General features: G+C 44.0%; 2 protein-coding genes across 4 annotated transcripts in view; one reads left to right on the top strand and one right to left on the bottom strand.

Moving 5' to 3' along the window:
• The first annotated feature begins 128 nt into the window (after positions 1 to 128).
• HSCB (HscB mitochondrial iron-sulfur cluster cochaperone) lies at positions 129 to 15,914 on the top strand. Its single transcript, XM_067473583.1, has 6 exons — positions 129 to 384; positions 6,200 to 6,296; positions 6,383 to 6,472; positions 9,819 to 9,957; positions 12,199 to 12,246; positions 15,417 to 15,914. Exons 1-6 carry the CDS (start codon positions 152 to 154, stop codon positions 15,506 to 15,508), a joined length of 699 nt encoding a protein of 232 aa, XP_067329684.1. The 5' UTR covers positions 129 to 151; the 3' UTR covers positions 15,509 to 15,914.
• LOC132780924 (solute carrier family 2, facilitated glucose transporter member 11-like) overlaps positions 6,156 to 16,338 on the bottom strand; it is a 60,525-nt gene continuing 50,342 nt past the window's right edge. For all 3 annotated transcript variants that reach the window (XM_060784799.2, XM_060784798.2, XM_060784797.2), the window contains one exon: positions 6,156 to 6,469. The gene's annotated coding sequence lies outside the window, so the exon portion shown is untranslated. The remainder of the gene's footprint in view (positions 6,470 to 16,338) is intronic.

Below are 16,338 nucleotides of genomic sequence, written 5' to 3'. Positions count from 1 at the left end.
TATATTTTTATCGGCTTTATACAAACTTATGCAATGCTTTTGATACGAAATAAGGCACTAAATGGTGCGCATGCGCAGATCTGCGACTGAGGCTCATCAGAAACTGGTGCGCATGCGCAGACGTGTAACGGCCCTGAGGGCGACACCACGCATGCGCTCACCCCAAAAGGTCATTTCCCCCCGTCGTAAAGTCCTAGCGATGTGGTTGGGCGCGCTCCGGCGGGGCCTGAGGCCTTGGAGGGCGCTCTCGACGCGGGCCTGGCTCTCATGCTGGAGCTGCGGGCTCTCCCTGCCTCCCTCCGGCGCCCCGTGTCGCTTCTGCCCGTCCTGCCGCGCCCTGCAGCCCCCAGAACCCCAGCAGGACCTCTTCAGCGTCATGGGATGGTGAGGAAACGCCGAAACACGCCAAAAACTCCTATTCTCACGTTTCGCGGGAAATGGGAAGCGAGGACACGGATCTGGGCCGGTCCGAGCATGCGCAGTGTAGAAGGGATGCGTCGCTAAGGGCAACGCTCTAACCTCTCGAACCATCCAATGGGGGATGTCCCATTGGCAAGGGGCGTGGCCACGTGTCTCTTCTTTCCAAAGGGGCGTGGCGAGTGTCACTTTTCCTTTGTTAACCATATTCCTATGCTAAGGAGGGGGGCGTGGCTTTTAGAAGAAGGGGCTTATTTATCATGTCATCAGCAACCAGACCATTGTATTACATTTCTAACAGAACAAAACAAACAGATAAAAAAATAACACAGATCTTGCAAGCTTGGTAGTTGGTTAAATGTCCTTTGACCAGTATCTGGCCACTTGGAGTGCCTCTGGTGTTGCTGCAAGAAGGTCTTCCATTGTGCATGTGGCAGGGCTCTGGTTGCATTGCAGCAGGTGGTCAGTGGTTTGCTCCTCTCCGCACTCGCATGTTGTGGATTCCACTTTGTAACCCCATTTCTTAAGATTGGCTCTGCATCTCGTGGTGCCAGAGCGCAGTCTGTTCAGCTCCTTCCAAGTTGCCCAGTCCTCTGTGTGCCAAGGAGGGAGTCTCTCATCTCATATTATTATTATTATTATTATTATTATTAACATCTCCCGCAGGACTCGATGCGGCTTACAAAGGCCAAGGCCTCAACACAACAACAGCAAAACAGTAACAATACAATTTAAAGCAAATTAAAACATAAGCAATAACAAAACAATACATCAATTACGCAATAAAAACCAGGGCCGGGCCAGTGATGGGTACAGGTTAAAAAGTGCTGGGTGTGGCAGGAGGTATGTTGGATTTCCGGGCAAGTGCAATGTGCAGAGAGTCTTAAACTCTAATAAAGTGCTTCTGGGACGTAGTGCTGGAGGTTATCCTATTCCGGAAAGGCACATCAGAATAGCCAGGTCTTCAGGCTCTTCCTAAAGATTGCCAACATTGGGGCTTGTCTGATGTCCTTGGGGAGAGAGTTCCAGAGTCGGAGGGCCACCACAGAGAAGGCCCTGTCCCTCGTCACCACCAAATGCGCTTGCGACGCAGGTGGGATCGTAAGCAGGGCCTCTCCAGATGAACGAAGGGATCGCGTGGGTTCATACACGGAGATGCGGTCACGCAGGTAGGCAGGTCCCAAACCGTTTAGGGCTTGGTAGGTAAGCACCTGCACCTTGAATTGGGTTCGGTAGGTAAACGGCAGCCAATGGAGCTCCTTAAACAGAAGGGTTGACCTCTCTCTGTAAGGAGCGCCAGTTGACATCCTGGCCACCGCCCATTGAACCAGTTGGAATTTCCGAGCCGTTTTCAAGGGCAGCCCGACATAGAGCGCATTACAGTAATCCAATCTAGAGGTGACCAAGGCATGGACCACCCCAGCCAAATCAATCCATATGACCCATGGATTGAGGTGCTGGGCTTGAGCCTGCTACTTTTGGACCCTCGCTTGCTGAGGTGTTCCAGTAAGTGTCTCTGTAGATCTAAGAAAACTATTTTTTGATTTAAGTCGTTGATGTGCTGGCTGATACCCAAACAAGGGGTAAGCTGGAGATGTCACTGCCTTGGTCCTTTCACTATTTGTTGCTACTTCCTGGCGGATGTCAGGTGGTGCAATACCGGCTAAGCAGTGTAATTTCTTCAGTGGTGTAGGGCGCAGACACCCTGTGATAATGCGGCATGTCTCATTAAGAGCCACATCCACTGTTTTAGTGTGGTGAGATGTGTTCCACACTGGGCATGCATACTCAGCAGCAGAGTAGCATAGCGCAAGGGCAGATGTCTTCACTGTGTCTGGTTGTGATCCCCAGGTTGTGCCAGTCAGCTTTCATATATATTGTTTCTAGCGTCCACTTTTTGCTTGATGTTTAGGCAGTGCTTCTTGTAGGTCAGAGCACGGTCCAAAGTGACTCCCAGGTATTTGGGTGCGCTGCAATGCTCCAGTGGGATTCCTTCCCAGGTAATCCCCAGAGCTCGGGATGCTTGTGTTGTGTGTTATCAGCTAAAGGACGTGGTCTGTGACCAGGCGTGAGAACACTCGGAGGGCTTTCTCCACTGATAGTAGTTCTAGCGCTTTGATATGATTTTCCTGTTCCCGTGGGGACAAGTGTCTATGGATCATGACCCTTGCAGGTGGGCGCCCCAACCCCAGCAGAACGCAGCTGTTGTCAGTTATAGTGATGGCCGAGGGACCATCCCTGAGCAAACATTGGATCTCTTTGTCCACCTGGGCAGGGTCTGGAGCACCGATTGTGGTGGTTCCAGTACATGTTCTGTTGGTCAAGGAGCAGGTTGAACACTCGGAGGAACCTGGTTTGCAGATGCCGTAGCCTTAGTCGCGTGAACCTGGTGACAGTGGTGGTAGAGGCCGTGTGGCCCAAGATGCATGGCTCGTGGTGTGGAATTTGTTGATAATGGCCCACAGGTTGTGGAGCCGTTCCTCCAGGAGGTAGGACTTCTGTGTTGTGGAGTCTATAACAGCTCCGATGTTTGGGAGACGGATAGGACTTCTCTCAGTCAGCCACAAGGCCCAGAGCCAGCAGGAGAGACAAAGTGTATTGAATGTCAGACTGTAATTGCTCATGAGAGACAGGTGACTGTCATCAAAGTATGGGAAAATTATGACCTCTTGCTGTCGCAGGTAGGCTGCCACCATGGCCATGCATTTGGTAAATACTCGGGGCACATGGAGAGACCAAACAGGAGCATGTTGAACAAATAAAAATGGTGATCAACTGCAAAACTAAGAAACTTGTGGTGACATTCTTTAATCAAAATGTGGAAGTAAGCATCGCAGGGGTCCACCATCACTAGCCATGCCCCTTTTTTGACAAATGAAAGAATGGTACAGAGGGTGACCATTCAAAACTTGCTCATTTTGATGAACCGATTAATATTGCCCAAGTCCAAGATGGGGCTTAGCCCTCCGTCCTGTTTGGGAACTAAAAAACTAGTGAAGAAACACTGTCCCACCCAGGTTGTCAGTATGACAGAGGTGGCTCCCTTGGTGAGGAGTGTGTCCACCTCTTCACACAGAACTGTTGACGGTTAGGTGATAGAGACCTCCCCAACAGGAGGGTACAAGTGGAATTCTATGGCATATCCTCTCCTGACCATGTCTACTACCCAAGTGTCTATTGTTATCCCTTCCCAGGCTTTGAGGGATGGGGATAATCTATGGTGATATGTGGCCCCAGAAGATGTCGTTAACCAAGGCACTGCCCCAAGAAGAGGGTGATAATGAACAAACAGCTGAGGGAGTATGACTTGGAGAAAAATAAACTGGAGGAACTGTTAACTGAACTTGGGAAACTGAGAGGTTGTTATTCGTCTCGGAGCTAAAAACTGTGCTTTTTGTTGTCAGTCGGTTTGTTTCCACGGTACTGAAACTTGAAGTGATGGCTTCCTGTTTCCAGGTGTCGAAGATTGGGGCCGTTGTCTGCCCTTGTAAGACAGGGGGGCTAAAGCGTATGTGCTGGTGCTCTGAATGGAATCCCCATCGTTGCTTTTGTTGGGAAGAGTAAGGTGAGTATCCATACTTACTTATGCTCGAGCTGAGAATCGGTCTCAGGGTTCAAGAGGTTGGCTTCATCCATAGGAGGTCCTCTATAAGTATACAGGCAGATGGTGACAAGCCAGGGGCTCTGCCCTGGCAAGGAGCTTGCCTGATGTATCTGCTGTGTTCTTGGCAAGTTCCTTTTGTAGGCTCATAAGTAAGCAAGCTTCCTACCTGAAGACCTTAACCAATGCGTGTTTACTTAAGGGAAGCAAATCCACCAGGTAGGGAGCAATTTTGCCCAAGAGGAAGTATACACTCATATAGATGCCATAGTGCACCATACTTGAGAAAAGGAACGCTGAACAACTTTTTCACCATGTCATCCAGCTTTTTATCCTCTGTCCAAAGGTGAGGTCCGGGTCCTCTGAGAGGGGCGTAGCTGTGTTTCCATGACTATGGAGTTGGGCTTAGGTTGTTTGGCTACCCAGGTGGCTGAAGAGAGGTCCCAGCTACATTTGGGAGTTGCTGGGACCAAGGCTGAAGGCACTCCAGATATTTTGATTAGTTGGAGCAAATATGCCAACAAGGGTACAGTCGTCATAGGGGCCTGTTGCTCCAAAGAGGGGAAGCAGGGGTCTTCTACCACTTTTGTTGGTTGCAGGGTGGGTAGATTAAAGGCCTGTGCCATCTTCATGAGGACTGAAACATTTTTGAAGTCTTCTGAGAGCAGAAGTCCATTCTGGGTCCATTCAGGCGCAGAAGGGACGGTCTCCTCTGCATCAGAGTCGGTGTGGTCACACTCCTCCTCTCTTTCCCGTTGGGCGGAAAAAGGCTCAGCCAGTGCTAGAGCCTCATGTGTAGGAGGTACCAGAATCGCAGAGGGTTGGGGTGGAGGATCTTCTGGGGGGGGGGGGGGGGAGTGGTAGCCATCAGGATGCAAGAGCACCTCATTCCCGAGTTGGTGTGGCCATCTTTGCCTGGCAGCAGTCATAATGGTAACATCGGCCATATCCTGCATATGGAGGAGGCGAAGGATAGCCTGGGTATCCATAGTCTGTGTACAGGTAAGTACACACGAAGGTCAGGTGACCGAGACCACAAATAGTAAAGAGATGCCCCTGATGGGCTATGGGACCACAAGGTCCAGGACTCTGCTGATAATGAGTGTCGTCGGTACCATAGGGAGCGGCAATCAACATGGTGGAGGCGCTCATTCGGACAGCCCCTGGACCTTGGTACTGAAGGAGGCCGCCTCTCTCATTCCGGCTCTTAAGAGCGGCACAACTGAGTTCAGTTGAGAAGGGAGCTGAGCCTCAGGACCGTCATGCGTGAGTAGGTCCAACATGGCCAACTGTAAAGTTATCCAGAGAGCACTGAACCCAACCAATGACAGATCTGGACCAAACTTGGCACACACCCCCAACATGGCCAACTGTGCATACAGGCCTGGTTTGGAGAGGATTTACTCATGATTCTGGGAATTGTAGTTTACCCAAATCGTTATGTATTTTCTGATGGGAGTATTCATACGAAACACAAGCAAAGATAAATAGTGTTACTAATTAACTAAATTATATTACTTAACACCCCAAAAGAAACAATGCCTTTTTTTTAAAAAAAAAAACCAGACACTGCTTGGCACCCAAGCTCATTCTTCTTTATAGTGTCTGTGAAAACTGCACACATGGGTTTTCACTGCACATGCACAGCCATTTGGAACATTCTAGAGCAGTGGTTCCCAACCTGTGGGTATCCCAGGTGTTTTGACCTACAACTCCCAGAAATCCCAGCAAGTTTACCAGCTGTTAGGATTTCTGGGAGTTGAAGGCCAAAACATCTGGGGACCAACAAATTGGGAACCACTGTTCTAGAGCTTATATATATTGAAACATTTTGCCAATGGGTGGGGTTGAGCCTCAGTTCCTTTTTTCTTCCGCAACCTGCAGCTGTTAGGAACCTCTTCTAGTAGCTTGTAATACTGTATAATAATATTAATATATTAAATATAATACTACTGATAATAGATAATAATATATAATGATATACTGTTTTATTGTTGTATATTTGTATATTTTAAGTTATAATGTTTATGATTGTGAGCTGCTTTGAGTCTCCCAGGGGCTCCTCCCCTTCTCACTCAGGGGCCAACCAGCAGGGCTATGCAAATGAGCGGACGGGGCTGATAGACCAAAATCCATGTCTTTTTTATGAATTGAATGTTTAATGGTGGTTTGTTTCCCCAGCGAGCGCCGCTTCCGATTGGACGCTTCCCATTTGAGGCAGACTTTCCGGGCCTTGCAGGGCCGCCTCCACCCAGACCGCTTCAGCCACAAGCCGCAGGTCAAAACGTTATTATTATTATTATTATTATTACAACATTATTATAATAATTATTATAAAATAATAATAAGAATAATTATTATTAGGTGGAAAGAGGCTTCTCGGAGGAACACTCTTCTTTGGTGAACAAGGCCTACCGGACGCTCCTCGACCCCCTCAGCCGTGGCATCTACCTGGTAAAACAACAAACAACAAAAAATAGGAATATATATATATATACACACACACACACATGTAATGAAAGTGAAAATATGTGTGTATGTGGCTGGAGTGTCCACTTACACATCCAGGCTCCCAATTCCACAAATAGCTATAGCTCCCACTACGTAGGAGACACCAATGGCCCTCCCTCCAGTGACACTGCAGGTTATGGTGAGTGCCCTAAACATATCCAAGAGCCCTGCCAATTGTTGAAGCATTCAGGGAATCAGTGGGTATGTGTGTGCCAACTGCAAAATAAGATACATGAAGCTGATTGGTCGAGCAATGCCCAGGGAGCAGGTTGAGACTGGGACTTTTGGATACTATTACATTTTTGTTCAGGCTTGAGCTATGCAGCTGCTTAGAGAGAAAAGAAGAAGAGAGAGTCAGAGTTTGGAGTGTGCTCTTCCTTCATGAGCTGCTGGAGGAGTTTAACCAAATTGACAAAGACAGACTATTTTAAACCTCGTATAAAAGGACATTATGTGAGTTGATGCAACTGATTGCACTGTACATAGGTTGTTCTGAACTACGAAGAGTAAACTACTTGTTCTTTATTGTTTATCTGCATGGCATATTTGTTTTCTCAGGCAAAGCAGTGTGTGGACTGATCAAACGCGAACTACCTGTGGTTTATTTTACATTACACTACACCAGTGTTCTCCACCAACACCATACTGCCTACCACCTTTCATACAGGGACAATATCATCCTAAATTTTCTGTGTTTCCGCCACCACAGGCATCCCAGTGTTCCTTTCTCTCTCCATTGGTGTGGAATTTGCATGACCCCCCCCCCCCCCAATTGCCTTTCCTACACTTTTCTATGGCACACAGCAAACAGAAGGAAGTGATCAGCAACTAAACATATTAGAGAGGCTTGGGGAGAATTCACCATGATTTATAGAAGTTGTAGGTACTGGGATGTATAGTTCACCTGTAATCTAAGAACTGCACTCTGAACTCCAGCAATGATGGACTTGGAACTAACTTGGCACACAGACCCCTCCATGACCCACTATGCCCTGCTGCGGTCTGGGGGAGAATGGACCACAGATAATGGAACTTGCAGTACTTTCGCTCTCTTTTGGGGACCGCTGCGACCCCCATGCATGATGGGCCTGAACTTGGCACACAGACCCGCCATGATCCCCTTTCTGTCATGGTGTGGTTTGCAGTAGGATGGACTACTGTGACCTCCACAAATGACCGGCCTGGACCAAACTTGGCACACAGACCCCCTATGACTCACCTGACGTCCTGGTGAAGTTTGGGGGAGGATGGACCACAGACTATGGGAATTGCAGTATCTTCACTCACATCCAGAAACCACTGTAACCCCCACGGATGATGCCAAACTTGGCATATAGACACAACGTGGCCTACTGCAAATACTGGCAGGGTCTAAGAGTAATTGCCCTGAGAATCTTGAGTTGTAGTTTACTTGTATCTAGAGAGCTGTGAACGGATCTGGACCAACACTGCTAACTGCATACAGGCAGAGTTATGGTGTGATTGTCCTTGGCATATGTGAGTTGTAGTTCACCCTTATCCCGAAAGCACTGAAGCAAGCTGATGTTAGATCTGCACCAAACATGGCACACAGACCCAACACAGCCAAATGTGCATATCGGTGGAGTTTGGGGATGATTCACTTTGAATGCTGGGAGTTGTAGTTCACCCACATCCAGCGAGCTCTCTGTATGCTACCAATGACGGATCTGGGCTACACTTGGCACACAGACCCAACATGGCCAACTTTGAATACTAGCGGGGTTTGGGGGTGATTGACCCACGATTTTGGGAGCATGAGTTCACCCACATCCTTATGCATTTACTAATGGGAGCATTCATTAAAAAAAAGCAAAGGCTCGCTTTCCCCCCTAATAAATAGCATAAGAAATGACCAAACTGATATTGCCTAACATCCAAAATCAAAAAATGCCTTGTCCTAATAACCCAGGCATCATCGGGTTCCTAAGCTAGTATATAATAAAATGCGTATATAAACAAAATAATGAATAAAATACCATATGATAGAAATATAATATAAATAAAATATTTATTTCAATACTAGCTGTCCCCTGCCACGCGTTGCTGTGGCCCAGTCTGGTGATCTGGAAAATAAAGTAACGAGAAAGTGTTGGTTTCTAATATATGTAATTCCTTTCTGCTTGTGAGTAAACAGTATTTCTTGTTGTTTCTTTGTCAGTGTTGATGTGGAGAGTGTCTGGTTTGCCTACTCTGGAACATGCAACATATCATAGTCCTTCTTTAAGGGTCTCTTTCAAATCTGTGATACTATGTGTGTGTGTGTGTGTGTGTGTGAGAGAGAGAGAGAGAGAATCATATCTATCTATCTATATCGATGGCTGGATGGCTCTTTGTCAGGAGGGCTCTGATTACATTTTCTTGCCCTGGTGAAGAGAGTTGGACTGGATGGCCTTAAGTATTTTCTGTTGGTCATGGGGGTTCTGTGTGGGAAGTTTGCCCCATTTCTGTTGTTTGTGGGGTTCAGAATGCTCTTTAACTGTAGTGAACTATAAATCCCAGTAACTACAAATCCCAAATGTCAAGGTCTGTTTCCTCCAAACTCCATCTGTGTTCATATTTAGGCATATGGAATTTTTATGTCAAGTTTGGTCCAGATCCATCATTGTTTGAGTCCACAGTGCTCTCTGGATGTAGGTGAACTACAACTCACAAACTCAAGGTCAATGCCCACCAAAACCCTTCCAGTGTGTTCTGTTGGTCATGGAAGTCCTGTATGCCATGTTTGGTTGAATTCCATCATTGGTGGAGTTCAGAATGCTCTTTGATTGTAGGTGAACTATAAATCCCAAATGTCAAGGTCTATTTCCTCCAAACTCCATCTGTGTTCATATTTGGGCATATGGAATATTTGTGCCAAGTTTGGTCCAGATCCATCATTGTTTGAGTCCACAGTGCTCTCTGGATGTGGGTGAACTATAATTCCCAAACTCAAAGTCAATATCCTCCAAACCCTTCCAGTTTTTTCTATTGGTCATGGGAGCCCTGTGTGCAAAGTTTGGCCCAATTCCATCATTGGTGGAGTTCAGAATGCTCTTTGATTGTAGGTAAACTATAAATCCCAGCAACAACAATTCCCAAATGACAAAATCAATTTTTTTGAGTGGAGGACATACATTGGACTGTTAGGTGTCTTGTGTCCAAATTTGGTGTCAATTCCCCCAGTGGTTTTTGAGTTCTGATGGTAGCACGAACTAACATTACATTTTTATTTATATAGATATATACATGTAAATAAATATAAATATTTTCATATATTTCCTTTTTGCAGCTGGAGCTGAATGGGGTTTCCTTAGAGCAAGGGACAGACCCAGGATCGGACCCCGAATTCCTATTGGAAATAATGGAGGCCAATGAGAGGCTGCAGGACCCCCAGTGCAAAATGGCCGACCTTGAGAGGGAACTTGCCGGTATTATTATTATTATTATTATTATTATTATTATTATTATTATATTTTGCTATTTTATTGGATTATTATTTCTTATTATTATTTGTTTTGGTATATTATTATTATTATATTTTGTATTATTAGTAGTATTATCTATATCTTCTATACACATAATAAAAGTGAAAAATGTTTATGTGTGTATGTGGCGGAAGTGTCCACTTAGACAGCCTCCCCTTTCCACAAACAGGCTGAGAAGTCTCCAAAGGCACAACCTCCACTGACATTGCAGGTTACAGTGAGCACCATGAACACGTCTCCCAAACACTGCCAATGTCCTCCCCAAACACTAACTGCCCACAGGCAGGCATCCCAGGGTTCCTTGTGTGGAATTTGCATGACCCTGTCCACGCCCTCTCCCTGGCACACAGCAAACACAGGAACTGATCAGCAACTGAACAGACTGAAGGAGTATGGGGACTGACTCAACAGGTTGGACGTTGCAGTTCACCCTGCATCAAGGCAGAGCACTCTGACCCCCTTCAATAATGGACCTGGACCACATTTGGCACGCAGAACCCCCATGACCAGGTTTGGGGGAATTGACCTTGATTTATCGGAGTTGTAGTTCACCTACCTCCAGAGAACACTGTTAACTCAGCCAATGATGGATCTGGACCAAACTTGACACACAGACCAAACATGGCCAACTGTGTATACTGGCAGGGTTTGGATGTGATTGCCCTGGTAATCTGGGAATTGTAGTTCACCCTTATCCAGAGAGCACTGAACCCAGCTGACGACGGATCTGGACCAAACTTGGCACACAGAACAAACATGGGCAACTGATTACTGGCTGGGTTTGAGGGTAATTGTCCTGGGAATCTAGGAGTTGTAGTTCACCCTTATTCAAAGAGCACTGAACCGAGCTGATATAGGATCTGGACCACACTTGGCACACAGACCCAACATGTCCAACTTTGAATAATGGCAGGGTTTGGGAAGAATTGCCACACAATTCTGGGAATTGTAGTTCACCCATATCCTTATGCATTTTTTATTGGGAGCATTCATAAAAAACAAAAGGAAAGACTGGCTTTCCCCCTAATAAATAGCATTGTTGTTGTTGTTGTTGTTCATTCGTTCAGTCGTCTCCGACTCTTCGTGACCTCATGGACCAGGCCACGCCAGAGCTCCCTGTTGGCCATCACCACCCCCAGCTCCTTCAAGGTCAGTCCAGTCACTTCAAGGATGCCATCCATCCATCCATCTTGCCCTTGGTCGGCCTCTCTTCCTTTTGCCTTCCACTTTCCCCAGCATAATTGTCTTCTCTAGGCTTATTAGACATTACTAAACGGATATTACCAAACTTCAAAAAACAAACAATGCCTTTCTCAAATAACCCGGGCACTGCCAGGTCCCCGAGCTAGTTTTAAATATATTTTACTATTGTATTAAAATAATACTGACAATAATACAAAATATAATAATATTGCCGCTAATCAGTTCTATATGATGATTGTTGTTGTTGTTATTATAAATATATTTTACTATTTTACAGTATTATTTCTTCCTATTATTTTTATAATTTTATTTCTGCTTTATTATTATTACTATTATTTTTATTACATTATTTTGTATTATTTGGTACTATAATAACCATAATAATGGCTATTTCTTTTTTAAAAATGAATTTTATTGAATTATATGCATTAAAAAGATTTTAAAAAAAGAAAATGATTTATAAGAAAAGTGGGGAAACATTGGCTTATAGGAAAGTAGGAAATCTTAAGAATTAAAAGAGGGAAGAAAAAAAAGAAAAAACCCACAAAAAACATAAAAAAACACAAAAAACACAACAGTTGTTTGAATTCCATTCTATGCCTTCGCTTGATAAGTATCAACTTTTTTAGTCTGTATTTGTCTTCATATTATTTCATTTTTATCTTATTTAACATCTTTCATTCATATAGATTTCAAATGGTGGCTATTTCTTGTTATTTTTGTATTATTATTATGACTATTTCTTATTTTATTTGCATAACTTCTATAATTATTACTATTATATTAAGAATGCTATTATATTACTACTACTATTTCTTCTTTGTGTTATTTATTATTGTTACAATCATTTCTTTTTATTATTTATGTATTACTACTATTATTTTAATATTATTATTATTCTTTCTTCTGTATATTATTATTATTATATTTATTGCATTATTCCTTATTATATATTTATTATACATCTATTTCCTTTTCTAGCAAAACGAGAGGAATTGATGGAGAGCCTCGGCAGAGCTTTTGATGCAGGTCAGGAAATAATAATCTCTAATATATTATAATATATAATATAACTAGCTGTCCCCTGCCACACGTTGCTGTGGCCCAGTCTGTTGATCTGGAAAATAAAGTAATGAGGAAGTGTTGGTTTCTAATATTTGTAATGTCTTTCTGCTTGTGTGTAAACAGTATTTCTTGCTGTTTCTTTGTCAGTGTTGATGTCGAGAGTGTCTGGTTTGCCCATCCTGGAACATGCAACATATCATTGTCCTTCTTTAAGGGTCCCTTTCAAATCTATGATACTATATCTCTCTGTGTGTGAATCATATCTATCTATCTCTATGGCTGGATGGCTCTTCGTCAGGAGGACTTTGATTACGTTTTCTTGCCCTGATGAAAGGAGTTGATTGGATGACCTTAAGTATTTTCTGTTGCTCATGGGGGTTCTGTGTGGGAAGTTTGCCCCATTTCTGTTGTTCATGGGGTTCAGAATGCTCTTTGATTGTAGGTGAACTATAAATCCCAGTGACTACAACTCCCAAATGTCAAGGTCTGTTTCCCCTAAACTCCATCTGTGTTCATATTTGGGCATATTGAGTGCTTGTGCCAAGTTTGGTCCAGATCCATCATTGTTTGAGTCCACAGTGCTCTCTGGATGTAGGTTAACTACAACTCCCAAACTCAATGTCAATGCCCACCAAACCCTTCTAGTGTTTTCTGTTGGTCATGGGAGTCCTGTATGGTCCAGTTGGTTCAATTCTATCATGCTATTTGATTGTAGGTGATCTATAAATCCCAGCAACTACAACTCCCTATCTCTATCTATCTATCTATCTATCTATCTATCTATAGCTGGATGGCTTTTTGTCAGGAGGACTTTGATTATGTTTTCTTGCCCTGGTGAAGGGAGTTGGACTGGATGGCCTTAAGTATTTTCTATTGGTCAGGAGGGTTCTGTGTGGGAAGTTCGCCCTGATTCTGTCGTTTGTGGAGTTCAGAATGCTCTTTGATTGTAGGTGAACTGTTAATCCCAGTGACTACAAATCCCAAATGTCAAGGTTTATTTCCCCCAAACTCCATCTGTGTTTGTATTTGGGCATATGGAATATTTGTGCCAAGTCTGGTCCAGATCCATCATTGTTTGAGGCCACAGTGCTCTCTGGATGTAGATGAACTACAACTCCCAAACTCAAGGTCAATGCCCACCAAACCCTTCCAGTATTTTCTGTTAGTCAAGGGAGTTCTGTGTGCCAAGTTTGGTTCAATTCCATCGTTGCTCTTTGATTGTAGGTGAACTATAAATCCCAGCAACTACAACTCCCAAATGACATAATCATATATTTTTTTTGAGTGATGGTCACTCCTTGTGTTGTGAGATGTTTTGTTGCCAAATTTGGTGTGATTTCGTTCATTGGTTCTTTTGTTTTTAAGGAACTCATTATGCACAGAATATATATATATATATATATATATATATATATATATATATATATATAAAATTATATATTATATATTAATATAATAAAAAATAAGTGAAAATGTGTGTGTGTGTGTGTGTGTGTCTGGGGTGTCTACCTCCACAAACAGCTATAGCTCCCAGCACTCAGGAGACACCAATGGACCTCCCTCCAATGACATTGCAGGTTATAGAGAGTGCCATGAACATGTCCAAGAGCCCTGCTAGTGTCCTCCACCAAACACCACACTACCCAATGAAGGCTTTCATATAGGGATCATTTTATCCTAGATTTTCTGTGTTTCCTTCACCACAGACATCCAAGTGTTTCTAACTCTCTGTGTTGGTGTGGAATTTGCATGACCCCGCCCACTGCCTCTCCCATAACCTATTCCTATTCTTTTCTATGGTACACAGCAAACAGAGAAATTAATCAGCAACTGAACATACTGGAGAGGTTTGGGGAAAATTCACCATGATTTATAGGAGTTTCAGGTCCTGAGATGTATAGTTCACCTGCAATCTAAGAGCATTCTGAACTCCACCAACGACGTACTTGGAACTAAGTTGGCACACAGAACCCCCATGACCAACAACAAATACTGGATGTCTTTGGAGGGATTTATATGAGTTGTAGTTCACCTACATTCAGAGTGCACTATGAACCCAAACAATGATGGATCTGGACCAAACTTGGCATGCATACCTGATATGCACCAAATTTGGTGGGTTTTGAGGGGAATTCGTCTGAACATTTTGGAGTTGGAGGCACTGGAATTTATAGTTCACCTGAAATCAATGAGCACTCTGAACTGCACCAAAGGCGGAATTGGACCAAACTTGGCACACACAGCCCCCATGACCAGCAAAAAATACTGGAGATCTTTGGGGGAAACTCACCTTGATTTGGGGGAGTTGTAGTTCATCTACATCCAGAGAGCACTGTGAACCCAAACACCAATGGATCTGGACCAAACTTGGCGCACATACCTGATATGCCGACATTTGATTACTGGAGGGGTTTGGGGGGAACTGACCTTCCTTTCTGGGAGTTGTAGTTCACCCACAACCAGATAAACTGTGACCTCCACCAATGATGGACCTGGCCCACACTTTGCACACAGAACCCCCATGACCAACTGAACTACTTGGAGGAGTTTGAGGGGACTGACTCACCCTAGAGGGAGTTGTAGTTTACCCTGCAGCTAGAGAACACACTTTTATTTTGTCGTGTCAGGAGCAAGTCGCTCCTGTTGTGAGAGAATTGGCCGTCTGCAAGGACGTTGCCCAGGGGACGCTTGGATGATTTGATGTTTTTATCATCCTTGTGGGAGGCTTCTCTCATGTCCCCGCATGAGGAGCTGGAGCTGATAGAGGGAGCTCATCCGCCTCTCCCCGGATTCGAACCTGCAACCTGTCGGTCTTCAGTCCTGCCGGCACAGGGGTTTAACCCACTGCGCCACCGGGGGCTCCTACTAGAGAACACACTGAATCCCACTGATGATGCATCTAGAGCAAACTTGCCCAACATAACAAACTTTACTACTGAGGGAGTTTCAGGGGGTTAACCTGGCATTATGTGAGTTGCAATATAATAATGTTTTATATAATATCTAATATATAGAATCTCTAATATATAATATAATATCTCGTAAATATAGTAATATAATAATCTTTTATATAACAATATGATACATAATAATATACAATATAATTGAATATAATAATTATTTTATTTCCCCAGGTGATCTTCTGGAAGCGAAATCCCTTCTGACCAAAATGAAATATTTTTCTAACTTGGAAGAGAAGCTCAAGGAGAAGAAAGCCCCGCCTTAAAGACAAGATGGCAGCCGCTTCTAAAAACAAGATGGCAGCCGCTGTGAGGACTATGAAGGCATCCCCTGACGGTGGCCATTTTGGACCGTTTCCTGGAAGGATATCGCCATCTTGAAACGTGCCTTGCTCTCTCACTCTCTCTCCCTATAGTCCTTTTAATTGTTTCAGGTGGCATTTTGAATTATAATAATATTATTATGCTTAACTGCGGATCCATAGATGCCTGTCGGTGGCCATTTTGGAATTGGGACTAAAGACAACCCGGCGGCTATTTTGGAATGTGATTGAAGACAATGTAGCAGTAATTTTGAAATGGGAATAAAGAATATTAAAGAATATAAATATGAAAAATAATAATATTATCATATAATATTTTATTACTATTAAATATATTATTTTTAAAATATTTTAAAGATTATATATTATTGTTGGATATCTATATAGATAAATCTGAAAGTGGCGTCGAACGGAGCAGCAAAACTCAAAAAAACCCCAACGGAAATTAACCAAAATTCCCATGCACATACATCAACCCACTAGGTACAAACAAACCAAATCAAAATGAAAAACAACACAACAACACACTCACAAAACGACAAAACAACTGAGCATGCGCAATGGCGCAAAGTCCCCGGCGCGCGCACACACATGGCCAAACCAGCACCCCACCCAGCACGAACACGTCACCTCACTTCCCCGCGGCACACACGCCACAACACCTCACCACACACCCCCGCGGCACACACACTCACACACGCCACAACACCTCACCACACACCCCCACGGCACACACACACACACATGCCACAACACCTCACCACACACCCCCG

This window comes from Anolis sagrei, chromosome X (genome assembly GCF_037176765.1).
Source record: "Anolis sagrei isolate rAnoSag1 chromosome X, rAnoSag1.mat, whole genome shotgun sequence".
Taxonomy (NCBI): domain Eukaryota; kingdom Metazoa; phylum Chordata; class Lepidosauria; order Squamata; family Dactyloidae; genus Anolis; species Anolis sagrei.
The sequence above is the reverse complement of the archived record's forward strand: the minus strand, read 5'-3'. Positions and strand labels throughout refer to the sequence as shown.